Source organism: Oncorhynchus gorbuscha, linkage group LG21, assembly GCF_021184085.1.
Source record: "Oncorhynchus gorbuscha isolate QuinsamMale2020 ecotype Even-year linkage group LG21, OgorEven_v1.0, whole genome shotgun sequence".
In the NCBI taxonomy this organism is placed as follows: Eukaryota; Metazoa; Chordata; class Actinopteri; order Salmoniformes; family Salmonidae; genus Oncorhynchus; species Oncorhynchus gorbuscha.
In genome coordinates, this window is record NC_060193.1 from 58,114,063 (window position 1) to 58,139,812 (window position 25,750).

Consider the following 25,750-nt stretch of genomic DNA (forward strand, 5'->3'; position numbering starts at 1 on the left):
GCTCGGCCCTGTTATGTTTGTGATAGGGTCCTTCCATGGAGGGGCTCGGCTCTGTTATGTTTGTGATAGGGTCCTTCCATGGAGGGGCTCGGCTCTGTTATGTTTGTGATAGGGTCCTTCCATTCCTGTTATGTTTGTGATAGGGTCCTTCCATGGAGGGGCTCGGCTCTGTTATGTTTGTGATAGGGTCCTTCCATGGAGGGGCTCGGCTCTGTTATGTTTGTGATAGGGTCCTTCCATGGAGGGGCTCGGCTCTGTTATGTTTGTGATAGGGTCCTTCCATGGAGGGGCTCGGCTCTGTTATGTTTGTGATAGGGTCCTTCCATGGAGGGGCTCGGCTCTGTTATGTTTGTGATAGGGTCCTTCCATGGAGGGCTCGGCCTTCCATGTTTGTGAGGGGTCCTTCCATGGAGGGCTCGGCTCTGTTATGTTTGTGATAGGGTCCTTCCATGGAGGGGCTCGGCTCTGTTATGTTTGTGATAGGGTCCTTCCATGGAGGGGCTCGGCTCTGTTATGTTTGTGATAGGGTCCTTCCATGGAGGGGCTCGGCTCTGTTATGTTTGTGATAGGGTCCTTCCATGGAGGGGCTCGGCGGTCCTGTTATGTTTGTGATAGGGTCCTTCCATGGAGGGCTCGGCTCTGTTATGTTTGTGATAGGGTCCTTCCATGGAGGGGCTCGGCTCTGTTATGTTTGTGATAGGGTCCTTCCATGGAGGGCTCGGTCCTGTTATGTTTGTGATAGGGTCCTTCCATGGAGGGGCTCGGCTCTGTTATGTTTGTGATAGGGTCCTTCCATGGAGGGCTCGGCTCTGTTATGTTTGTGATAGGGTCCTTCCATGGAGGGGCTCGGCTCTGTTATGTTTGTGATAGGGTCCTTCCATGGAGGGGCTCTGTTATGTTTGTGATAGGGCTCTGTTATGTTTGTGATAGGGTCCTTCCATGGATGTTTGTGATAGGGTCCTTCCGGTCCTTCCTCTGTTATGTTTGTGATAGGGTCCTTCCATGGAGGGGCTCGGCTCTGTTATGTTTGTGATAGGGTCCTTCCATGGAGGGCTCGGCTCTGTTATGTTTGTGATAGGGTCCTTCCATGGAGGGGCTCGGCTCTGTTATGTTTGTGATAGGGTCCTTCCATGGAGGGGGCTCGGCTCTGTTATGTTTGTGATAGGGTCCTTCCATGGATCGGGTTATGTTTGTGATAGGGTCCTTCCATGGGGGGCTCGGCTCTGTTATGTTTGTGATAGGGTCCTTCCATGGAGGGGCTCGGCTCTGTTATGTTTGTGATAGGGTCCTTCCATGGAGGGCTCGGCTCTGTTATGTTTGTGATAGGGTCCTTCCATGGAGGGGCTCGGCTCTGTTATGTTTGTGATAGGGTCCTTCCATGGAGGGGCTCGGCTCTGTTATGTTTGTGATAGGGTCCTTCCATGGAGGGGCTCGGCTCTGTTATGTTTGTGATAGGGTCCTTCCATGGATGTTTGTGGGTCCTTCCATGGAGGGGCTCGGCTCTGTTATGTTTGTGATAGGGTCCTTCCATGGAGGGGCTCGGCTCTGTTATGTTTGTGATAGGGTCCTTCCATGGAGGGGCTCGGTCCTGTTATGTTTGTGATAGGGTCCTTCCATGGAGGGGCTCGGCTCTGTTATGTTTGTGATAGGGTCCTTCCATGGAGGGGCTCGGTCCTGTTATGTTTGTGATAGGGTCCTTCCATGGAGGGGCTCGGCTCTGTTATGTTTGTGATAGGGTCCTTCCATGGAGGGGCTCGGCTCTGTTATGTTTGTGATAGGGTCCTTCCATGGAGGGGCTCGGTCCTGTTATGTTTGTGATAGGGTCCTTCCATGGAGGGGCTCGGCTCTGTTATGTTTGTGATAGGGTCCTTCCATGGAGGGGCTCGGCTCTGTTATGTTTGTGATAGGGTCCTTCCATGGAGGGGCTCGGCTCTGTTATGTTTGTGATAGGGTCCTTCCATGGAGGGGCTCGGCTCTGTTATGTTTGTGATAGGGTCCTTCCATGGAGGGGCTCGGCTCTGTTATGTTTGTGATAGGGTCCTTCCATGGAGGGGCTCGGCTCTGTTATGTTTGTGATAGGGTCCTTCCATGGAGGGGCTCGGCTCTGTTATGTTTGTGATAGGGTCCTTCCATGGAGGCTCGGCTCTGTCCTTTATGTTTGTGATAGGGTCCTTCCATGGAGGGGCTCCTGTTATGTTTGTGATAGGGTCCTTCCATGGAGGGGCTCTGTTATGTTTGTGATAGGGTCCTTCCATGGAGGGGCTCGGCTCTGTTATGTTTGTGATAGGGTCCTTCCATGGAGGGGCTCGCTCTGTTATGTTTGTGATAGGGTCCTTCCATGGAGGGGCTCGGCTCTGTTATGTTTGTGATAGGGTCCTTCCATGGAGGGGCTCGGCTCTGTTATGTTTGTGATAGGGTCCTTCCATGGAGGGGCTCGGCTCTGTTATGTTTGTGATAGGGTCCTTCCATGGAGGGGCTCCATGGAGGGGGCTCTGTTATGTTTGTGATAGGGTCCTTCCATGGAGGGGCTCGGCTCTGTTATGTTTGTGATAGGGTCCTTCCATGGAGGGGCTCGGCTCTGTTATGTTTGTGATAGGGTCCTTCCATGGAGGGGCTCGGCTCTGTTATGTTTGTGATAGGGTCCTTCCATGGAGGGGCTCGGCTCTGTTATGTTTGTGATAGGGTCCTTCCATGGAGGGGCTCGGCTCTGTTATGTTTTGTAGGGTCCTTCCATGGAGGGGCTCGGTCCTGGTCCTTCCATCCTGTTATGTTTGTGATAGGGTCCTTCCATGGAGGGGCTCGGCTCTGTTATGTTTGTGATAGGGTCCTTCCATGGAGGGGCTCGGCTCTGTTATGTTTGTGATAGGGTCCTTCCATGGAGGGCTCGGCTCTGTTATGTTTGTGATAGGGTCCTTCCATGGAGGGCTCGGCTCTGTTATGTTTGTGATAGGGTCCTTCCATGGAGGGGCTCGGCTCTGTTATGTTTGTGATAGGGTCCTTCCATGGAGGGGCTCGGCTCTGTTATGTTTGTGATAGGGTCCTTCCATGGAGGGGCTCGGCTCTGTTATGTTTGTGATAGGGTCCTTCCATGGAGGGGCTCGGCTCTGTTATGTTTGTGATAGGGTCCTTCCATGGAGGGGCTCGGCTCTGTTATGTTTGTGATAGGGTCCTTCCATGGAGGGGCTCGGCTCTGTTATGTTTGTGATAGGGTCCTTCCATGGAGGGGCTCGGCTCTGTTATGTTTGTGATAGGGTCCTTCCATGGAGGGGCTCGGCTCTGTTATGTTTGTGATAGGGTCCTTCCATGGAGGGGCTCGGCTCTGTTATGTTTGTGATAGGGTCCTTCCATGGAGGGGCTCTGTTATGTTTGTGATAGGGTCCTTCCGGCTCTGTTATGTTTGTGATAGGGTCCTTCCATGGAGGGGCTCGGCTCTGTTATGTTTGTGATAGGGTCCTTCCATGGAGGGGCTCGGCTCTGTTATGTTTGTGATAGGGTCCTTCCATGGAGGGGCTCGGCTCTGTTATGTTTGTGATAGGGTCCTTCCATGGAGGGGCTCGGCTCTGTTATGTTTGTGATAGGGTCCTTCCATGGAGGGGCTCGGCTCTGTTATGTTTGTGATAGGGTCCTTCCATGGAGGGCTCGGTCCTGTTATGTTTGTGATAGGGTCCTTCCATGGAGGGGCTCGGCTCTGTTATGTTTGTGATAGGGTCCTTCCATGGAGGGCTCGGCTCTGTTATGTTTGTGATAGGGTCCTTCCATGGAGGGGCTCGGCTCTGTTATGTTTGTGATAGGGTCCTTCCATGGAGGGGCTCGGCTCTGTTATGTTTGTGATAGGGTCCTTCCATGGAGGGGCTCGGCTCTGTTATGTTTGTGATAGGGTCCTTCCATGGAGGGGCTCGGCTCTGTTATGTTTGTGATAGGGTCCTTCCATGGAGGGGCTCGGCCTGTTATGTTTGTGATAGGGTCCTTCCATGGAGGCCTGGTTTGTGATAGGGTCCTTCCTCTGTTATGTTTGTGATAGGGTCCTTCCATGGAGGGGCTCGGCTCTGTTATGTTTGTGATAGGGTCCTTCCATGGAGGGGCTCGGCTCTGTTATGTTTGTGATAGGGTCCTTCCATGGAGGGCTCGGTCCTGTTATGTTTGTGATAGGGTCCTTCGGCTCTGTTATGTTTGTGATAGGGTCCTTCCATGGAGGGGCTCGGCTCTGTTATGTTTGTGATAGGGTCCTTCCATGGAGGGGCTCGGCCTGTTATGCTGATAGGGTCCTTCCTCTGTTATGTTTGTGATAGGGTCCTTCCATGGAGGGGCTCGGCCCTGTTATGTTTGTGATAGGGTCCTTCCATGGAGGGGCTCGGCTCTGTTATGTTTGTGATAGGGTCCTTCCATGGAGGGGCTCCGGCTCTGTTATGTTTGTGATAGGGTCCTTCCATGGAGGGGCTCGGCTCTGTTATGTTTGTGATAGGGTCCTTCCATGGAGGGGCTCGGCCCTGTTATGTTTGTGATAGGGTCCTTCCATGGAGGGGCCCTGTTATGTTTGTGATAGGGTCCTTCCATGGAGGGGCTCGGTCCTCCTGTTATGTTTGTGATAGGGTCCTTCCATGGAGGGGCTCGGCTCTGTTATGTTTGTGATAGGGTCCTTCCATGGAGGGGCTCGGTCCTGTTATGTTTGTGATAGGGTCCTTCCATGGAGGGGCTCGGCTCTGTTATGTTTGTGATAGGGTCCTTCCATGGAGGGGCTCGGCCTGTTATGTTTGTGATAGGGTCCTTCCATGGAGGGGCTCGGCTCTGTTATGTTTGTGATAGGGTCCTTCCATGGAGGGGCTCGGCTCTGTTATGTTTGTGATAGGGTCCTTCCATGGAGGGCTCGGCCATGTTTGAGGGGTCCTTCCGGCTCGGCTCTGTTATGTTTGTGATAGGGTCCTTCCATGGAGGGGCTCGGCCCTGTTATGTTTGTGATAGGGTCCTTCCATGGAGGGGCTCGGCCCTGTTATGTTTGTGATAGGGTCCTTCCATGGAGGGGCTCGGCCTGTTATGTTTGTGATAGGGTCCTTCCATGGAGGGCTCGGCTCTGTTATGTTTGTGATAGGGTCCTTCCATGGAGGGGCTCGGCCCTGTTATGTTTGTGATAGGGTCCTTCCATGGAGGGGCTCGGCCCTGTTATGTTTGTGATAGGGTCCTTCCATGGAGGGGCTCGGCTCTGTTATGTTTGTGATAGGGTCCTTCCATGGAGGGGCTCGGCTCTGTTATGTTTGTGATAGGGTCCTTCCATGGAGGGGCTCGGTCCTGTTATGTTTGTGATAGGGTCCTTCCATGGTTTGTGATAGGGTCCTTCCATGGAGGGGCTCCCTGTTATGTTTGTGATAGGGTCCTTCCATGTTATGTTTGTGATAGGGTCCTTCCATGGAGGGGCTCGGCTCTGTTATGTTTGTGATATGTTATTTGTGGGTCCTTCCATGGAGGGGCTCGGCCCTGTTATGTTTGTGATAGGGTCCTTCCATGGAGGGCTCGGCCCTGTTATGTTTGTGATAGGGTCCTTCCTTCCTGTTATGTTTGTGAGGGTCCTTCCATGGAGGGGCTCGGCTCTGTTATGTTTGTGATAGGGTCCTTCCATGGAGGGGCTCGGCTCTGTTATGTTTGTGATAGGGTCCTTCCATGGAGGGGCTCGGCTCTGTTATGTTTGTGATAGGGGCTCTCTGTTATGTTTGTGATAGGGTCCTTCCATGGAGGGGCTCGGCTCTGTTATGTTTGTGATAGGGTCCTTCCATGGAGGGGCTCGGCTCTGTTATGTTTGTGATAGGGTCCTTCCATGGAGGGGCTCGGCTCTGTTATGTTTGTGATAGGGTCCTTCCATGGAGGGCTCGGTCCTGTTATGTTTGTGATAGGGTCCTTCCATGGAGGGGCTCGGCTCTGTTATGTTTGTGATAGGGTCCTTCCATGGAGGGGCTCGGTCCTGTTATGTTTGTGATAGGGTCCTTCCATGGAGGGGCTCGGCTCTGTTATGTTTGTGATAGGGTCCTTCCATGGAGGGGCTCGGCCTGTTATGTTTGTGATAGGGTCCTTCCATGGAGGGGCTCGGTCCTGTTATGTTTGTGATAGGGTCCTTCCATGGAGGGTCCTTCCATGGAGGGGCTCGGCCTGTTATGTTTGTGATAGGGTCCTTCCATGGAGGGCTCGGCTCTGTTATGTTTGTGATAGGGTCCTTCCATGGAGGGGCTCGGCTCTGTTATGTTTTTGTCCTTCCATGGAGGGCTCGGCTCCTGTTATGTTTGTGATAGGGTCCTTCCATGGAGGGGCTCGGCTCTGTTATGTTTGTGATAGGGTCCTTCCATGGAGGGGCTCGGCTCTGTTATGTTTGTGATAGGGTCCTTCCATGGAGGGGCTCGGCTCTGTTATGTTTGTGATAGGGTCCTTCCATGGAGGGGCTCGGCTCTGTTATGTTTGTGATAGGGTCCTTCCATGGAGGGCTCGGCTCTGTTATGTTTGTGATAGGGTCCTTCCATGGAGGGGCTCGGTCCTGTTATGTTTGTGATAGGGTCCTTCCATGGAGGGGCTCGGCTCTGTTATGTTTGTGATAGGGTCCTTCCATGGAGGGGCTCGGCTCTGTTATGTTTGTGATAGGGTCCTTCCATGGAGGGGCTCGGCCCTGTTATGTTTGTGATAGGGTCCTTCCATGGAGGGGCTCGGTCCTGTTATGTTTGTGATAGGGTCCTTCCATGGAGGGGCTCCGGCTCCTCTGTTATGTTTGTGATAGGGTCCTTCCATGGAGGGGCTCGGCTCTGTTATGTTTGTGATAGGGTCCTTCCATGGAGGGGCTCGGCCTCTGTTATGTTTGTGATAGGGTCCTTCCATGGAGGGGCTCGGCTCTGTTATGTTTGTGATAGGGTCCTTCCATGGAGGGGCTCGGCTCTGTTATGTTTGTGATAGGGTCCTTCCATGGAGGGGCTCGGCTCTGTTATGTTTGTGATAGGGTCCTTCCATGGAGGGGCTCGGCCTGTTATGTTTGTGATAGGGTCCTTCCATGGAGGGGCTCGGCTCTGTTATGTTTGTGATAGGGTCCTTCCATGCTCTGTTATGTTTGTGATAGGGTCCTTCCATGGAGGGGCTCGGCCTGTTATGTTTGTGATAGGGTCCTTCCATGGAGGGGCTCGGCCCTGTTATGTTTGTGATAGGGTCCTTCCATGGAGGGGCTCGGCTCTGTTATGTTTGTGATAGGGTCCTTCCATGGAGGGGCTCGGCTCTGTTATGTTTGTGATAGGGTCCTTCCATGGAGGGGCTCGGCTCTGTTATGTTTGTGATAGGGTCCTTCCATGGAGGGGCTCGGCCCTGTTATGTTTGTGATAGGGTCCTTCCATGGAGGGGCTCGGCCCTGTTATGTTTGTGATAGGGTCCTTCCATGGAGGGGCTCGGCTCTGTTATGTTTGTGATAGGGTCCTTCCATGGAGGGGCTCGGTCCTGTTATGTTTGTGATAGGGTCCTTCCATGGAGGGGCTCGGCTCTGTTATGTTTGTGATAGGGTCCTTCCATGGAGGGGCTCGGCCTGTTATGTTTGTGATAGGGTCCTTCCATGGAGGGGCTCGGCCCTGTTATGTTTGTGATAGGGTCCTTCCATGGAGGGGCTCGGCCCTGTTATGTTTGTGATAGGGTCCTTCCATGGAGGGTCCTTCCGGCCCTGTTATGTTTGTGATAGGGTCCTTCCATGGATGTTTGTGATAGGGTCCTTCCATGGAGGGGCTCGGCTCTGTTATGTTTGTGATAGGGTCCTTCCATGGAGGGGCTCGGTCCTGTTATGTTTGTGATAGGGTCCTTCCATGGAGGGGCTCGGCTCTGTTATGTTTGTGATAGGGTCCTTCCATGGGGGCTCGGCCCTGTTATGTTTGTGATAGGGTCCTTCCATGGAGGGGCTCGGCCTGTTATGTTTGTGATAGGGTCCTTCCATGGAGGGGCTCGGCCCTGTTATGTTTGTGATAGGGTCCTTCCATGGAGGGGCTCGGCCCTGTTATGTTTGTGATAGGGTCCTTCCATGGAGGGGCTCGGCCCTGTTATGTTTGTGATAGGGTCCTTCCATGGAGGGGCTCGGCCCTGTTATGTTTGTGATAGGGTCCTTCCATGGAGGGGCTCGGCTCTGTTATGTTTGTGATAGGGTCCTTCCATGGAGGGGCTGCCCTGTTATGTTTGTGGGTCCTTCCATGGGCTCGGCCTGTTATGTTTGTGATAGGGTCCTTCCATGGAGGGGCTCGGCTCTGTTATGTTTGTGATAGGGTCCTTCCATGGAGGGGCTCGGCTCTGTTATGTTTGTGATAGGGTCCTTCCATGGAGGGGCTCGGCCCTGTTATGTTTGTGATAGGGTCCTTCCATGGAGGGGCTCGGCTCTGTTATGTTTGTGATAGGGTCCTTCCATGGTTATGTTTGTGATAGGGGCTATGTTTGTGATAGGGTCCTTCCTGTTATGTTTGTGATAGGGTCCTTCCATGGAGGGGCTCGGCTCTGTTATGTTTGTGATAGGGTCCTTCCATGGAGGGGCTCGGCTCTGTTATGTTTGTGATAGGGTCCTTCCATGGAGGGGCTCGGCTCTGTTATGTTTGTGATAGGGTCCTTCCATGGAGGGGCTCGGCTCTGTTATGTTTGTGATAGGGTCCTTCCATGGAGGGGCTCGGCTCTGTTATGTTTGTGATAGGGTCCTTTCCATGGATAGGGTCCTTCCATGGAGGGGCGGCTCTGTTATGTTTGTGATAGGGTCCTTCCATGGAGGGGCTCGGCTCTGTTATGTTTGTGATAGGGTCCTTCCATGGAGGGGCTCGGCTCTGTTATGTTTGTGATAGGGTCCTTCCATGGAGGGGCTCGGCTCTGTTATGTTTGTGATAGGGTCCTTCCATGGAGGGGCTCGGCTCTGTTATGTTTGTGATAGGGTCCTTCCATGGAGGGGCTCGGCTCTGTTATGTTTGTGATAGGGTCCTTCCATGGAGGGGCTCGGCTCTGTTATGTTTGTGATAGGGTCCTTCCATGGAGGGGCTCGGCTCTGTTATGTTTGTGATAGGGTCCTTCCATGGAGGGGCTCGGCTCTGTTATGTTTGTGATAGGGTCCTTCCATGGAGGGGCTCGGCTCTGTTATGTTTGTGATAGGGTCCTTCCATGGTTTGTGGGTCCTTCCATGGGCTCTGTTATGTTTGTGATAGGGTCCTTCCATGGAGGGGCTCGGCTCTGTTATGTTTGTGATAGGGTCCTTCCATGGAGGGGCTCGGCTCTGTTATGTTTGTGATAGGGTCCTTCCATGGAGGGGCTCGGCTCTGTTATGTTTGTGTTCCTTCCATGGATAGGGTCCTTCTGTTATGTTTGTGATAGGGCCATGGAGGGGCTCGGCTCTGTTATGTTTGTGATAGGGTCCTTCCATGGAGGGGCTCGGCTCTGTTATGTTTGTGATAGGGTCCTTCCATGGAGGGGGGCTCGTTATGTCTGTTAGGGTTTGTGATAGGGTCCTTCCATGGAGGGGCTCGGCTCTGTTATGTTTGTGATAGGGTCCTTCCATGGAGGGGGCTCTGTTATGTTTGTGATAGGGTCCTTCCATGGAGGGGCTCGGCTCTGTTATGTTTGTGATAGGGTCCTTCCATGGAGGGGCTCGGCTCTGTTATGTTTGTGATAGGGTCCTTCCATGGAGGGGCTCGGCTCTGTTATGTTTGTGATAGGGTCCTTCCATGGAGGGGCTCGGCTCTGTTATGTTTGTGATAGGGTCCTTCCATGGAGGGGCTCGGCTCTGTTATGTTTGTGATAGGGTCCTTCCATGGAGGGGCTCGGCTCTGTTATGTTTGTGATAGGGTCCTTCCATGGAGGGGCTCGGCTCTGTTATGTTTGTGATAGGGTCCTTCCATGGAGGGGCTCGGCTCTGTTATGTTTGTGATAGGGTCCTTCCATGGAGGGGCTCGGCTCTGTTATGTTTGTGATAGGGTCCTTCCATGGAGGGGCTCGGCTCTGTTATGTTTGTGATAGGGTCCTTCCATGGAGGGGCTCGGCTCTGTTATGTTTGTGATAGGGTCCTTCCATGGAGGGGCTCGGCTCTGTTATGTTTGTGATAGGGTCCTTCCATGGAGGGGCTCGGCTCTGTTATGTTTGTGATAGGGTCCTTCCATGGAGGGGCTCTGTTATGTTTGTGATAGGGTCCTTCCATGGAGGGGCTCGGCTCTGTTATGTTTGTGATAGGGTCCTTCCATGGAGGGGCTCGGCCTGTTATGTTTGTGATAGGGTCCTTCCATGGAGGGGCTCGGCTCTGTTATGTTTGTGATAGGGTCCTTCCATGTTTGTTATGTTTGTGATAGGGTCCTTCCATGGAGGGGCTCGGCTCTGTTATGTTTGTGATAGGGTCCTTCCATGGAGGGGCTCGGCTCTGTTATGTTTGTGATAGGGTCCTTCCATGGAGGGGCTCGGCTCTGTTATGTTTGTGATAGGGTCCTTCCATGGAGGGGCTCGGCTCTGTTATGTTTGTGATAGGGTCCTTCCATGGAGGGGCTCGGCTCTGTTATGTTTGTGATAGGGTCCTTCCATGGAGGGGCTCGGCTCTGTTATGTTTGTGATAGGGTCCTTCCATGGAGGGGCTCGGCTCTGTTATGTTTGTGATAGGGTCCTTCCATGGAGGGGCTCGGCTCTGTTATGTTTGTGATAGGGTCCTTCCATGGAGGGGCTCGGCCCTGTTATGTTTGTGATAGGGTCCTTCCATGGAGGGGCTCGGCTCTGTTATGTTTGTGATAGGGTCCTTCCATGGAGGGGCTCGGTCCTGTTATGTTTGTGATAGGGTCCTTCCATGGAGGGGCTCGGCTCTGTTATGTTTGTGATAGGGTCCTTCCATGGAGGGGCTCGGCCTGTTATGTTTGTGATAGGGTCCTTCCATGGAGGGGCTCGGCTCTGTTATGTTTGTGATAGGGTCCTTCCATGGAGGGGCTCGGCCTGTTATGTTTGTGATAGGGTCCTTCCATGGAGGGGCTCGGCTCTGTTATGTTTGTGATAGGGTCCTTCCATGGAGGGGCTCGGCTCTGTTATGTTTGTGATAGGGTCCTTCCATGGAGGGGCTCTGTTATGTTTGTGATAGGGTCCTTCTGTTATGTTTGTGATAGGGTCCTTCCATGGAGGGGCTCGGCTCTGTTATGTTTGTGATAGGGTCCTTCCATGGAGGGGCTCGGCCTGTTATGTTTGTGATAGGGTCCTTCCATGGAGGGGCTCGGCTCTGTTATGTTTGTGATAGGGTCCTTCCATGGAGGGGCTCGGCTCTGTTATGTTTGTGATAGGGTCCTTCCATGGAGGGGCTCGGCTTCCTGTTATGTTTGTGATAGGGTCCTTCCATGGAGGGGCTCGGCTCTGTTATGTTTGTGATAGGGTCCTTCCATGGAGGGGCTCGGCTCTGTTATGTTTGTGATAGGGTCCTTCCATGGAGGGGCTCGGCTCTGTTATGTTTGTGATAGGGTCCTTCCATGGAGGGGCTCGGCTCTGTTATGTTTGTGATAGGGTCCTTCCATGGAGGGGCTCGGCTCTGTTATGTTTGTGATAGGGTCCTTCCATGGAGGGGCTCGGCTCTGTTATGTTTGTGATAGGGTCCTTCCATGGAGGGGCTCGGCCCTGTTATGTTTGTGATAGGGTCCTTCCATGGAGGGGCTCGGCCCTGTTATGTTTGTGATAGGGTCCTTCCATGGAGGGGCTCGGCTCTGTTATGTTTGTGATAGGGTCCTTCCATGGATGTTTGGGGCTCGGCTCTGTTATGTTTGTGATAGGGTCCTTCCATATGTTTGTGATAGGGTCCTTCCATGGAGGGGCTCGGCTCTGTTATGTTTGTGATAGGGTCCTTCCATGGAGGGGCTCGGCTCTGTTATGTTTGTGATAGGGTCCTTCCATGGAGGGGCTCGGCTCTGTTATGTTTGTGATAGGGTCCTTCCATGGAGGGGCTCGGCCGTGTTATGTTTGTGATAGGGTCCTTCCATGGAGGGGCTCGGCTCTGTTATGTTTGTGATAGGGTCCTTCCATGGAGGGGCTCGGCTCTGTTATGTTTGTGATAGGGTCCTTCCATGGAGGGGCTCGGCTCTGTTATGTTTGTGATAGGGTCCTTCCATGGAGGGGCTCGGCCCTGTTATGTTTGTGATAGGGTCCTTCCATGGAGGGGCTCGGCTCTGTTATGTTTGTGATAGGGTCCTTCCATGGAGGGGCTCGGCTCTGTTATGTTTGTGATAGGGTCCTTCCATGGAGGGGTCCTTCGGCGGCCTGTTATGTTTGTGATAGGGTCCTTCCATGGAGGGGCTCGGCTCTGTTATGTTTGTGATAGGGTCCTTCCATGGAGGGGCTCGGCTCTGTTATGTTTGTGATAGGGTCCTTCCATGGAGGGGCTCGGCTCTGTTATGTTTGTGATAGGGTCCTTCCATGGAGGGGCTCGGCTCTGTTATGTTTGTGATAGGGTCCTTCCATGGAGGGGCTCGGCTCTGTTATGTTTGTGATAGGGTCCTTCCATGGATGGCCCTGTTATGTTTGTGATAGGGTCCTTCCATGGAGGGGCTCGGCTCTGTTATGTTTGTGATAGGGTCCTTCCATGGAGGGGCTCGGCTCTGTTATGTTTGTGATAGGGTCCTTCCATGGAGGGGCTCGGCTCTGTTATGTTTGTGATAGGGTCCTTCCATGGAGGGGCTCGGCTCTGTTATGTTTGTGATAGGGTCCTTCCATGGAGGGGCTCGGCTCTGTTATGTTTGTGATAGGGTCCTTCCATGGATGCTCTGTTATGTTTGTGATAGGGTCCTTCCATGGAGGGGCTCGGCTCTGTTATGTTTGTGATAGGGTCCTTCCATGGTTTGTGATAGGGTCCTTCCATGGAGGGGCTCTGTTATGTTTGTGATAGGGTCCTTCCATGGAGGGGCTCGGCTCTGTTATGTTTGTGATAGGGTCCTTCCATGGAGGGGCTCGGCCTGTTATGTTTGTGATAGGGTCCTTCCATGGAGGGGCTCGGCCTGTTATGTTTGTTATGTTTGTGATAGGGTCCTTCCATTCCTGTTATGTTTGTGATGGTCCTTCCATGGGGGCTCGGCCTCTGTTATGTTTGTGATAGGGTCCTTCCATGGAGGGGGCTCGGCTCTGTTATGTTTGTGATAGGGTCCTTCCATGGAGGGGCTCGGCTCTGTTATGTTTGTGATAGGGTCCTTCCATGGAGGGGCTCGGCTCTGTTATGTTTGTGATAGGGTCCTTCCATGGAGGGGCTCGGCTCTGTTATGTTTGTGATAGGGTCCTTCCATGGAGGGGCTCGGCTCTGTTATGTTTGTGATAGGGTCCTTCCATGGAGGGGCTCGGCTCTGTTATGTTTGTGATAGGGTCCTTCCATGGAGGGGCTCGGCTCTGTTATGTTTGTGATAGGGTCCTTCCATGGAGGGGCTCGGCTCTGTTATGTTTGTGATAGGGTCCTTCCATGGAGTTTGTGGGCTTCCATGGAGGGGCGGCTCTGTTATGTTTGTGATAGGGTCCTTCCATGGAGGGGCTCGGCCCTGTTATGTTTGTGATAGGGTCCTTCCATGGAGGGGCTCGGCCGTGTTATGTTTATGATAGGGTCCTTCCATGGAGGGGCTCGGCCCTGTTATGTTTGTGATAGGGTCCTTCCATGGAGGGGCTCAGTTCTGCTACTCTGTATTAAAGTCTATATTGAATTCACAAGTTCTTGTAAGAGTATTATATTTCTGAGACAATTCTCCACGACACGTGCGAGACGTTCACGCAGAGAGTGGTGCTTTTGTGAAAACCCTGAGTTGCGTTGGCTTTAGAAGCTTCTGATATGCTAATTGACATCATTTGAGTCAATTGGAGGTGTACCTGTGGATGTATTTCAAGGCCTACCTTCAAACTCAGTGCCTTTTTGCTTGACATCATGGGAAAATCAGCCAAGACCTCAGAAAATAATTATAGACCTCAAGTCTGGTTCATCATTGGGAGCAATTTGAAAACGCCTGAAGGTACCACATTCATCTGTACAAACAATAGTACGCAAGTATAAACACCATGGGACCACGCAGCCGCCATACCGCTCAGGAAGGAGACGCGTTCTGTCTCCTAGAGATGAATGTACTTTGGTGCGAAACGTGCAAATCAATCCCAGAACAACAGCAAAGGACCTTGTGAAGATGCTGGAGGAAACGGGTACAAAAGTATCTATATCCACAGTAAAACGAGTCCTATATCGACATAACCTGAAAGGCCGCTCAGCAAGGAAGAAGCCACTGCTCCAAAACCTCCATACAAAAAGCCAGACTACGGTTTGCAACTGCACACAGGGACAAAGATTGTACTTTTTGGAGAAATGTCCTCTGGTCTGATGAAACAAAAATAGAACTGTTTGGCCATAATGACCATCAATATGTTTCAAGGAAAAAGGGGGATGTTTGCAAGCCGAAGAACACCATCCCAACCATGAAGCACGGGGGTGGCATCATCCTGTTGTGGGGGTGCTTTGCTGCAGGAGGGACTGGTGCACTTCACAAAATAGATGGCATCATGACGCAGGAAAATTATGTGGATATATTGAAGCAACATCCATAATCCACTCTTTTTAGAGTGACCAATAGTGACTGTGTTGTGATTGTTTAGAGTTTTAATTAGTACACAAGTAGTGCTTCAAGGTGGGATCCAACCGTGTCTGAAAAGCAGCAGAAAAGGTCACCAAAATGTCTTATGGCTGTACACGTCTGTCTTGACTTGGCTACCTGCTGATACCTGGCCTCATGTCATAGTCACAATTCCTTAGAACTCCAGTCCTTGTTTCACAGAATCTGATTTTAAATGTCATCTAGGATCATCTCTCCCATTCCCAGCTATAAACCTAACCATTATGAGGTAAATTTCAAAACTGTTCCGGGAACAGTGGGTGAATGAGTGTGTGCCCTTACATCCTTATGGTCCTTCTTGAGGAAGGCGAGCTCTTCCTTCACAGACTCGATCTGGCTCTCCAGCTGCATGCGGTTCAGGTTGGTGTCGTCAATCACCTTCTTCAGACCAATCAGGTCCTTCTCCACAGTCTTCCTGGCCTGCTTCTCGTTGTCCAGCCTGCAGAGGAGATGACAGGAGCATGTATCAGTCTCTCTTAGCACCATACAATGTAAAAAGCGACATTGGGTTTTAGCAAAGACTGCTATATGTAAATGAGCACTATTTTCATAAAATTGTTTATTATAATGTCATAATAATCCAATAATATACATTTTATTTTGTGTATTTTTGTCCTATTTTGTTTTAATGAATTGAAGGTACTACTAAGTACTTTAAATACATCTCCAGGTGATAGCATATCATGTCTCACTTGTTTTTGAAGTCATCATTGGCCAGTTTAGTGTTGTCCATTTGCAGTAACAAACGTGCATTATCCATGGTCATATCACGGAGCTGAAACCAAGGGAACATGGGCCAGTTATTGAGAATCCAGTAAACACACCAAATGATTCACAGACAGCGATCGAGTGACTATCAGGTGAATAAGCTCAGTTGACATAGACATACAGTACTGTACAATGATCATTTAATGGCAAAAATGCAGAATAAATCAGTCTAATTAATCATATTAAATAATTAACTGAGTGAAAAATCACCTTCTTCCTATGGTTTCTCAACCACATCCCAGTCGTGGCCATTGGGGTCTCTTGTCCAAGATGTCCTGAATCTGGTCCTCTAGATGTTTGTTGGTTCCTCCAGGTTCCTCACCCTGCCCAGGTAGCCGGACAGACGCTCGTTGAGACCTTTCATGGTCTTCTTATCATCCGGGGTGGGCCCGGGGGCAGGAGAGACCTCCTTCGAATTCTCCGGGTCAGCGCGCATGGTGTTCAGTAGCCCCTCCAGACTGGCCACAGACACCCTGGAGCATCTTCCCCCGGCCCCACCGAACATGCTGAAGGCTCTGTTCCTAGACATGGCAGTAGTTGGTTGATTGGGTGAGTTGAGAAAGAAAACAGAGAAGTGTAGAATCGATAGTCACCTGTACAGGTAGTGATTGAGAGATGTGAGGGACTGTTGTTATACCACTGCTCAACACCTGAAACCGGCCCCAAAGATACGATTGGCTGTAGTACGTCCAGCACACCCCCGGGCAAACAGGTTTAGAGTAAACATTCAAGTTTTGCTTTGTGACTTTGTTGTTTTTACTATGAAATTTGGAGTTCCACCTCAGCTGATTGGACAGAGGCAGACACCTGAGTGGTGAGGGTTGGTCCTTGCCCACCTTAAAATCGGGTGGTAACCTGAGAAGAGGTGCCTTTCCCTAAACTCTGAGTCTGATACTTGAGACTCCTTCTCTCTATTCTGACAAGAACACAAAGACAAGATGTCCAAACCAGGCGGATACAGCAGCCAGTCCGACACTCCCTCGGGTAACAAGCCCAAAAGCTACCCGAACGCCGCCACTAACAAGGACCTTCTAGAGCCCAACAACCCCAAGGTGGACCGGAAGGACCAGTCAGCCAAGAGCCAGGAGAAGGACCAGATGGTTGGACTCAACAAGTTTATTAGCGTTCATTGACAAGGTGTGTTATTTTATTATTATTATTATTGATTGGATTGATCATTTTACAAAATCAATACATTGATGCAATACGTCTGTCTGAAGTCTGCTGGTAATAGAGAAACACATGTATGGCACTCCTACGTAATTATTTCAGCCATATGATATTTGATTTGATGCTTAATTTATGCATTTTCTTCCAGTTCATTGTGTAATAATTCCATTAGATAGACCCAAAACACATCTTGAGATAAAACAAATGTATATTTCTAATTATCTACAGGCCTACGTTTTTATACATTCTACTTAACTGTCATTATACTTCATTACCACCTTTACATAATTAGAAGCCTTCACTAAAATAAGAGCCTCTGTAATCATCCCAGCAGCGGGGTTTATGTAGCCAAAACATCCTACCCAGAGAGAGGTGCTCTAGCAATCTCATCACCATCACTCACAGCTGTAAAGAAAACCTGTTAGACATAGAGTCTCCTGCTCTCTGCTCTGCGTTCTGAGCCTCTCTCTTTCATTCTTTCTCTCACTTTCATTATCTCTTCTCTCTCTCTCTTTCATTCTTTCTCTCACTTTCATTATCTCTTCTCTCTCTCTCTTTCATTCTTTCTCTCACATTCATTATCTCATCTCTCTCTCTCTTTCATTCTTTCTCTCACTTTCATTCTCTTCTCTCTCTCTCTTTCATTCTTTCTCTCACTTTCATTATCTCTTCTCTCTCTCTCTTTCATTCTTTCTCTCACTTTCATTATCTCTTCTCTCTCTTTCATTCTTTCTCTCACTTTCATTATCTCTTCTCTCTCTCTCTTTCATTCTTTCTCTCACTTTCATTCTCTTCTCTCTCTCTCTTTCATTCTTTCTCTCACTTTCATTATCTCTTCTCTCTCTCTCTCTTTCATTCTTTCTCTCACTTTCATTATCTCTTCTCTCTCTCTCTTTCATTCTTTCTCTCACTTTCATTCTCTTCTCTCTCTCTCTTTCATTCTTTCTCTCACTTTCATTATCTCTTCTCTCTCTCTCTTTCATTCTTTCTCTCACTTTCATTCTCTTCTCTCTCTCTCTTTCATTCTTTCTCTCACTTTCATTATCTCTTCTCTCTCTCTCTTTCATTCTTTCTCTCACTTTCATTATCTCTTCTCTCTCTCTCTTTCATTCTTTCTCTCACTTTCATTCTCTTCTCTCTCTCTCTTTCATTCTTTCTCTCACTTTCATTATCTCTTCTCTCTCTCTCTTTCATTCTTTCTCTCACTTTCATTATCTCTTCTCTCTCTCTCTCTTTCATTCTTTCTCTCACTTTCATTATCTCTTCTCTCTCTCTCTTTCATTCTTTCTCTCACTTTCATTATCTCTTCTCTCTCTCTCTTTCATTCTTTCTCTCACTTTCATTATCTCTTCTCTCTCTCTCTCTTTCATTCTTTCTCTCACTTTCATTATCTCTTCTCTCTCTCTCTTTCATTCTTTCTCTCACTTTCATTATCTCTTCTCTCTCTCCCTCTCTCTCTTTCATTCTTTCTCTCTCGGTTAATAATAATAATAATAATAATAATAATAATAATAATAATAATAATAATAATAATAATAATAATAATAATATAATAATAATAATATAATAATATAATAATAATAATAATATTGATTGATCGGTTGATCATAGGGCGTTTTCAACTGCTAAGGTGCCACCTTGTGGCCAATAATATAATACTATTTCAAAATGGAATCTAATCTCTTGCAAATTTTCCAAACCTATTTTCTTATATAGATTTTTGGACTTGGATATAGTCAATATTATATAATATTTTTGTTGGGTTACATTTGAGAGTGTGGGGGCCTATTTGTTGTTAACAGACATATGTTGTAGTGAATCACACATTGGTTCTATATTTAACGGCCATGAGAGTCTGGGTGTAAACCTAATGCATGTTGCTGCCACCAAGCAGCCATAAAGTGTGCTTGCCACACACACACAAACCCACACAGTGGAATTATAGCTGTGGGCAGATCTGGTGTTGCCCAGTTAGTGTAATGAGACCCTTCATCACTGAGGCTCCACATATGTACGCACACACACACACACACACACACACACAACAATGGCATCCCACAAGACCAACAGTTTGTAGAGTCACTTTTTCAATATCTGTTCAATTCCTGCTAGCAGAGAAGTGGAGGCTTACAAATCTTAACCCACAATCCCCCAGTGACATGAATAAAAATGGATAGGAGTTTTTTCCTTCTATAAATCATTGTAGTTTACTCTGACTGGTTTCAGATGCAACAATCTTGATTGAGTTTCTGATCCAATATACTCTCTCTCCCTCTCCCTTTAGGTGCAAAACCTGGAGCAGCAGAACAAGGTCCTGGACACGCGTCTGAAGATCCTGAAGGAGCAGGAGGACTACCAAGGCAACGTGGACGCTGTGGTCCAACAGCTGGCCAACGAGTTGCAGCAGCAGATCCAGAAACTGGCCCGGGACAAACAGAAACTGAAGCAGGAGCTGGCCCACTGCCAGGACGAAGTGGACCAGACACGCAACAAGTCAGTGACTTCACAGAGCCTTCATATTGACTACACAGTGACTTCACATAGCCTTCACAGTTACTTCACAGAGCCTTTCGTAGTTAAGAGGTAATAGAATCAAATAGAACAGAATATAATGGAATACAATAGAATGACATTGAATTGGACAACATGCACTGCTAGAGAGAGATCTAAATGATGAATGTATCGACCATTTCAGAAAGCCCTAACAAACCACCCAACACCTGATTCCTGTGAAGCAGGCCTAGGGAGACAACTAGGACAGTCAATGGTATAATATCAATCAGAGTTTAGATATTGTACAGGTCACCAGGCCTCCAGGAAATGCCACAGTCCACAACAGGAACCTCATCAGTCTAAAGTGACAAACAGCGTTTTCTCACGCTAGGCTACGGAGCATTTTTCCACCTGGATCCCCAGGCCTCAAGAGTCGAAGGTGCTAATTCTTTATCCTTACATAAGCCTCTGTCCACTGGGTTGAGTTAAGTATATACAGGGGAGCTCTGGTGTGCCCTGCACTATGTCTGTGGGGAGAGGTAAATGTACTGTAGTCAGTGTACACTCCCCAGCCCCTCTACGCCCCTCTACGCCCCTCTACCCCCTAACCATGGGCCTCTGTGTTTACACAGTACCCACAGACATGGCTCTGAGAGTGGAGAAAATGTGGAACCTTTAGGGATCTGGGCCCATTCATCCCATCCATCCTGGGCTCTTACCCAGTCTGGATCAGGTCAACACAAGCATGCTATGCTAGGGTGTCTGTCTGACTTGGGGGTGTGAGAGGGAAACAAAGCTACAGATGGTCTGACAGTAGGATGATAAATTGACACGTCAGTCAAAAGGGTTTGGGGATGCGTGTGGTCGTGGTGTGTGTTGGTATGGTGTGTCGTGCCGTGCGCGCAAGTGTGTGCGCTCATCTGAGCTCCCATCTCAGTCATATCATACCTGGGCGGCAGGTAGCCTAGAGGTTAAGAGCATTGGGCCTGTAACCAAAAGGTTGCTAGTTTGAATCTCCAAGACAATTAGGTGAAACATCTGTCTGTGCCCTTGAGCAAGGCACTTAACCCTAATTTCTCCTGTAAGTCGCTCTGGATAAGAGCATCTGCTAAATGACTAAAATGTCAAATATCAAAACAACATCCTCTTCATTATCCACTCTGTGGTTCTCCAGGTACCAGGATGAGATCCAGAAGAAGTTGGATCTGGAGAATGACTTTGTGATCAACAAGAAGGGTGTGGATGAGGGCCACCTGGCAGCCGTGGATCTGGCTCTGGAACTGGGGGACCTGATGGGAGAACTGGACTTCCTGAGGTGGGGCTATGATGAGGTAGGCTGACTGACACACCCATCGGCCAATCAGAGGCTAGGTGGAACCAGAACCATATATAGCTAACATGGAGTCCAGTGTAAAAGTTTGCCAAACTCTCTTTACTGCATGGCGCTGTGTGGAACTATTGCAACTTACACCTACCCAATGCACAAACCATCTCAAATCTGCCAACTAGGGCAGAGCGAAGGAGGCAGTTACCTGGAATGAGACGCAGCCCAGATCTCCTTCTCTTTACCCCTTTTTCTCCCCAATTTTGTGGTATCCAATTGGTAGTTACAGTCTTGTCCCATCGCTGCAACTCCTGTATGGACTCGGGAGAGGTGAAGGTCGAGAGCCGTGCGTCCTCCAAAATACGACCCTGCCAAGCGGCACTGCTATTGGACACAATGCCCACTTAACCCGGAAGCCCTAATTGTGCGCCGCCCCATGGCTCTCCCGATCCCGGCCTGCTGTGACAGAGCCTGGACTCGAGCCAGGATCTCTAGAGGCACAGCTAGCATTGCAATGAAGTGCCTTAGACCAGTGCGCCACTCGGGAGGCCCAGATCTCCTTGTCTAATGTAGTATTGTTGTCCTGGCTGTGGTGTGACAGAATGAGACGGTGGTCGTGAAGGAGAGCAACAAGAGATCTCTAGACATGGACGAGATCATCGACAACGTCAAGAAACAGTACGCAGACATGGCCTCCCGTGCCAGAGAGGAGGCAGAGCTGTGGAACCAGAAAAAGGTGAGGATTTTTTATATTTTAGGTCATTTAGCAGACACTCTAATTCAGAGAGACTTACAGGAGCAATTAAGGTTAAATGCCTTGCTCAAGGGCACATTGGCATATTTCTCACCTGGTCGGCTCTGGGATTTGAACCAGCGACCTTTCGGTAACTGGCCCAACACTCTCAACCGGTGGTGAGTGGTGAGTGGTGAGGGGTGGTGGGGTAAGTGGTGAGGTGGGGTGAGTGGTGAGGGGTGATGGTGGTGGGAGTGGTGGGGGTGACTTGGGGTGAGTGGTGAGTGGTGGTGGGGGTGAGTGGTGAGGAGTGGTGGGGGTGACTTGTGGTGAGTGGTGGTGGTGGTGAGTGGCTGGGATGAGTGGTGTGGTGGTGAGGAGTGGGTGGTGGTGAGTGGTGAGGAGTGATGGGGGTGAAGGGTGGTGGGAATGGTGGGTGGTGGTGGTGAGGTGAGTGGTGGTGATCAGTGGTATCTATTGTCCGTCAAGAATAACTTTTGTTTCGCAACTTAATCACAGTTACACATCAGAGCCACACACACCAACATTATGTATCACAGTAAATGATGTTGAGATTGCAACAAGAGTGATGACTATCCTAAATATATTCACTGATTCCCCTCTATCCTGACTCCCTCCCTCCCCTCTCTAGACATCGCCACCTACAGGAAGCTACTGGCGGGAGAGTAGATGGTAAATGGTAAATGGCACAGTGGAGCGGTGGGACCGGGGGAGGGAAGTGTGTGTGGTGATGGGGGATGTAGGTGGGTTATGTGTGAGTGAGTGAGTGAGTGAGTGAGTGAGTGAGTGAGTGAGTGAGTGAGTGAGTGGTGAGTGAGTGAGTGAGTGAGTGAGTGAGTGAGTGAGTGAGTGAGTGAGTGAGTGAGTGAGATCCTGCCTATACTTAGCCCCTATTCTCTCTGTCCTTTCAGAATGAATGACCACAAACGTCATCAAGGTAAGAGCTCTTCTTATTCCCTCCAGTGATTCACTCTCTTCTTCATTAGTTTATTTAACCTTAGAGCCTCTAGGTAGCATCTACATGATACTTTCCTCTTCAGAGTAGCAGTGGTGGAAAAAGTTCCACATTTTCATACTTGAGTCAAAGTAAAGATACCTTAAAAGAAAATAACTAAAGTAAAAGTAAAGGTCCCCCAGTAAAACACTACTTGAGTAAAAGTTTTTGCTTTTAAATGTACTTAAGTATCAATAGTAGGCAGTAGGGATGACCAGGGATGTTCTCTGTTTAGTGAGTCCTCCAGATCAGAGGCAGTAGGGATGACCAGGGATGTTCTCTGTTTAATATATAATAATAATAATAATAATAATAATATAGTGAGTTTAGTGAGTCCTCCAGATCAGAGGCAGTAGGGATGACCAGGGATGTTCTCTGTTTAATATATAATAATAATAATAATAATAATAATATAGTGAGTTTAGTGAGTCCTCCAGATCAGAGGCAGTAGGGATGACCAGGGATGTTCTCTGTTTAGTGAGTCCTCCAGATCAGAGGCAGTAGGGATGACCAGGGATGTTCTCTGTTTAGTGAGTCCTCCAGATCAGAGGCAGTAGGGATGACCAGGGATGTTCTCTGTTTAGTGAGTCCTCCAGATCAGAGGCAGTAGGGATGACCAGGGATGTTCTCTGTTTAGTGAGTCCTCCAGATCAGAGGCAGTAGGGATGACCAGGGATGTCCTCTTGTTAAGTCCGTGAATTAGACCATTTTCCTGTCCTGCGAAGCATTAAACACGTAACAAGTACTTTTGGGTGTCAAGGTAAATGTAAGGAGTAAAAAGTACATGATTTTCTTTAGGAATGTAGTTGAGTAAATGTAAAAGTTGTAAAAAAAAAAAAAAAAGTACAGATACCGCAAACAACTAATTAAGTAGTACTTAAAAGTATTTTTACTTAAGTACTTCACACCACTGCCAAGTAGTTCTTTCCCATCCTCAGTAAATGTGTAGAAGGGTGAGTAAGAGAAAGATCTGATAGGAAGGACCTGTGTTGTGTCATGATCTGTGTGTCCAACTAAAATCAAATCATATCTCTTTTGCTCAGATTACTAAAACAAACCGACCAATCCCAGTCCTTGCTTACACGCAGACATTGATTTGCCATCGAAGCCCCTCCTGACTCTGAAACCCCTCTCATTAGATGCCGGTGGCCCCCCAAACAGCCCCAGGAAGCGTCTGCTGATCAGAATTGAGGTGGAGGCGGGCAGGGTCATGTCCAAGAGCTTACACTACTCCGACAATTAACCAAGCTCACCGTCACTCTGCTGTCGCTATAGTAACACGGCGTTGTACCACTTTCTCTCTCTCTCTCTCTTTTCCATCTAAAAACATTGCTGAGTCTTTTGTTTTACATTAAGGTCATTGTTTAATAAGCTACGGTGTTAAACTTACACACTTTGTTTTCAACTGCAGTTTGAAGACCATGTGCGACAGTAACAGGAGCTCTTACAAAATGTGTCCTGTGCTCTTTTTCATTACGTTTGTGGTGGGAGAATTTATCTGTGCTCTCTTGTGCTCGTGTGACTGGGAAGGCCATGTCCTCCAAAGCTCGAATGTCACTGAACCAGGTCCAAAATAAAAAGACAAAATATTAAGGAACCAAATATGTGTATGGTTTGTTTAAGGAGTCTGTCTGTCACCCAATACAACTCAGACCTGAACTCAAGGAATACATGGGCCTATTGTCACCACACAGACAGAGATATACTTCCTAGAACCCCGGGACCACCACTGTTGTCATATACATGGGCCTATTGTCACCACACAGACAGAGATACACTTCCTAGAACCCCGGGACCACCACTGTCGTCATATACATGGGCCTATTGTCACCACACAGACAGAGATATACTTCCTAGAACCCCGGGACCACCACTGTTGTCATATACATGGGCCTATTGTCACCACACAGACAGAGATATACTTCCTAGAACCCCGGGACCACCACTGTTGTCATATACATGGGCCTATTGTCACCACACAGACAGAGATATACTTCCTAGAACCCCGGGACCACCACTGTTGTCATATACATGGGCCTATTGTCACCACACAGACAGAGATACACTTCCTAGAACCCCGGGACCACCACTGTTGTCATATACATGGGCCTATTGTCACCACACAGACAGAGATACACTTCCTAGAACCCCGGGACCAGCACTGTTGTCATATACATGGGCCTATTGTCACCACACAGACAGAGATACACTTCCTAGAACCCCGGGACCAGCACTGTTGTCATATACATGGGCCTATTGTCACCACACAGACAGAGATACACTTCCTAGAACCCGGGACCAGCACTGTTGTCATATACATGGGCCTATTGTCACCACACAGACAGAGATACACTTCCTAGAACCCCGGGACCACCACTGTTGTCATATACATGGGCCTATTGTCACCACACAGACAGAGATACACTTCCTAGAACCCCGGGACCAGCACTGTTGTCATATACATGGGCCTATTGTCACCACACAGACAGAGATACACTTCCTAGAACCCCGGGACCAGCACTGTTGTCATATACATGGGCCTATTGTCACCACACAGACAGAGATACACTTCCTAGAACCCCGGGACCAGCACTGTTGTCATATACATGGGCCTATTGTCACCACACAGACAGAGATACACTTCCTAGAACCCCGGGACCAGCACTGTTGTCATATACATGGGCCTATTGTCACCACACAGACAGAGATACACTTCCTAGAACCCCGGGACCAGCACTGTTGTCATATACATGGGCCTATTGTCACCACACAGACAGAGATACACTTCCTAGAACCCCGGGACCAGCACTGTTGTCATATACATGGGCCTATTGTCACCACACAGACAGAGATATACTTCCTAGAACCCCGGGACCAGCACTGTTGTCATATACATGGGCCTATTGTCACCACACAGACAGAGATACACTTCCTAGAACCCCGGGACCAGCACTGTTGTCATATACATGGGCCTATTGTCACCACACAGACAGAGATACACTTCCTAGAACCCCGGGACCACCACTGTTGTCATATACATGGGCCTATTGTCACCACACAGACAGAGATACACTTCCTAGAACCCCGGGACCAGCACTGTCGTCATATACATGGGCCTATTGTCACCACACAGACAGAGATATACTTCCTAGACCCCGGGACCAGCACTGTCATATAAGTCATATACATGGGCCTATTGTCACCACACAGACAGAGATACACTTCCTAGAACCCCGGGACCACCACTGTCATATAAGTACCTTTTGATAAACACAGCTGTCTAATTTGACAATGGTCATGTTAAACACAACTGTCTAATTTGACAACGGTCATGTTAAACACAACTGTCTAATTTGACAACGGTCATGTTAAACACAACTGTCTAATTTGACTACTGTCATGTTAAACACAACTGTCTAATTTGACAACTGTCATGTTAAACACAACTGTCTAATTTGACAACTGTCATGTTAAACACAACTGTCTAATTTGACAACTGTCATGTTAAACACAACTGTCTAATTTGACAACGGTCATGTTAAACACAACTGTCTAATTTGACAACTGTCATGTTAAACACAACTGTCTAATTTGACAACGGTCATGTTAAACACAACTGTCTAATTTGACTACTGTCATGT

General features: G+C 48.9%; 1 protein-coding gene and 1 long non-coding RNA gene across 2 annotated transcripts; both read left to right on the plus strand.

Annotated features, from left to right (window-relative positions):
• The first annotated feature begins 16,312 nt into the window (after positions 1-16,312).
• LOC124008057 (keratin, type II cytoskeletal 8-like) lies at positions 16,313-20,377 on the plus strand. Its single transcript, XM_046318961.1, has 4 exons — positions 16,313-16,341; positions 16,427-16,511; positions 18,829-19,037; positions 20,212-20,377. The coding sequence occupies exons 1-4, from the start codon at positions 16,313-16,315 to the stop codon at positions 20,375-20,377; spliced, it is 489 nt and encodes a 162-aa protein (XP_046174917.1).
• A 157-nt stretch (positions 20,378-20,534) lies between these two features.
• LOC124007864 lies at positions 20,535-23,255 on the plus strand. The gene is made up of 4 exons (XR_006834031.1): positions 20,535-21,097; positions 21,747-21,794; positions 22,027-22,052; positions 23,153-23,255. It is a non-coding gene; the product is annotated as an uncharacterized LOC124007864 (long non-coding RNA).
• Positions 23,256-25,750: the final 2,495 nt, after the last annotated feature.

What these genes read in the sequence shown, in the direction of transcription:
- LOC124008057 (XM_046318961.1), top strand. Translation starts at nt 16,313, where the DNA reads ATGTCCAAACCAGGCGGATACAGCAGCCA. An exon ending in CCAGGCGGATACAGCAGCCA is followed by an intron (nt 16,342 to 16,426) that starts GTCCGACACTCC and finishes AACAACCCCAAG; the next exon opens with GTGGACCGGAAGGACCAGTC. An exon ending in TATTAGCGTTCATTGACAAG is followed by an intron (nt 16,512 to 18,828) that starts GTGTGTTATTTT and finishes CTCTCCCTTTAG; the next exon opens with GTGCAAAACCTGGAGCAGCA.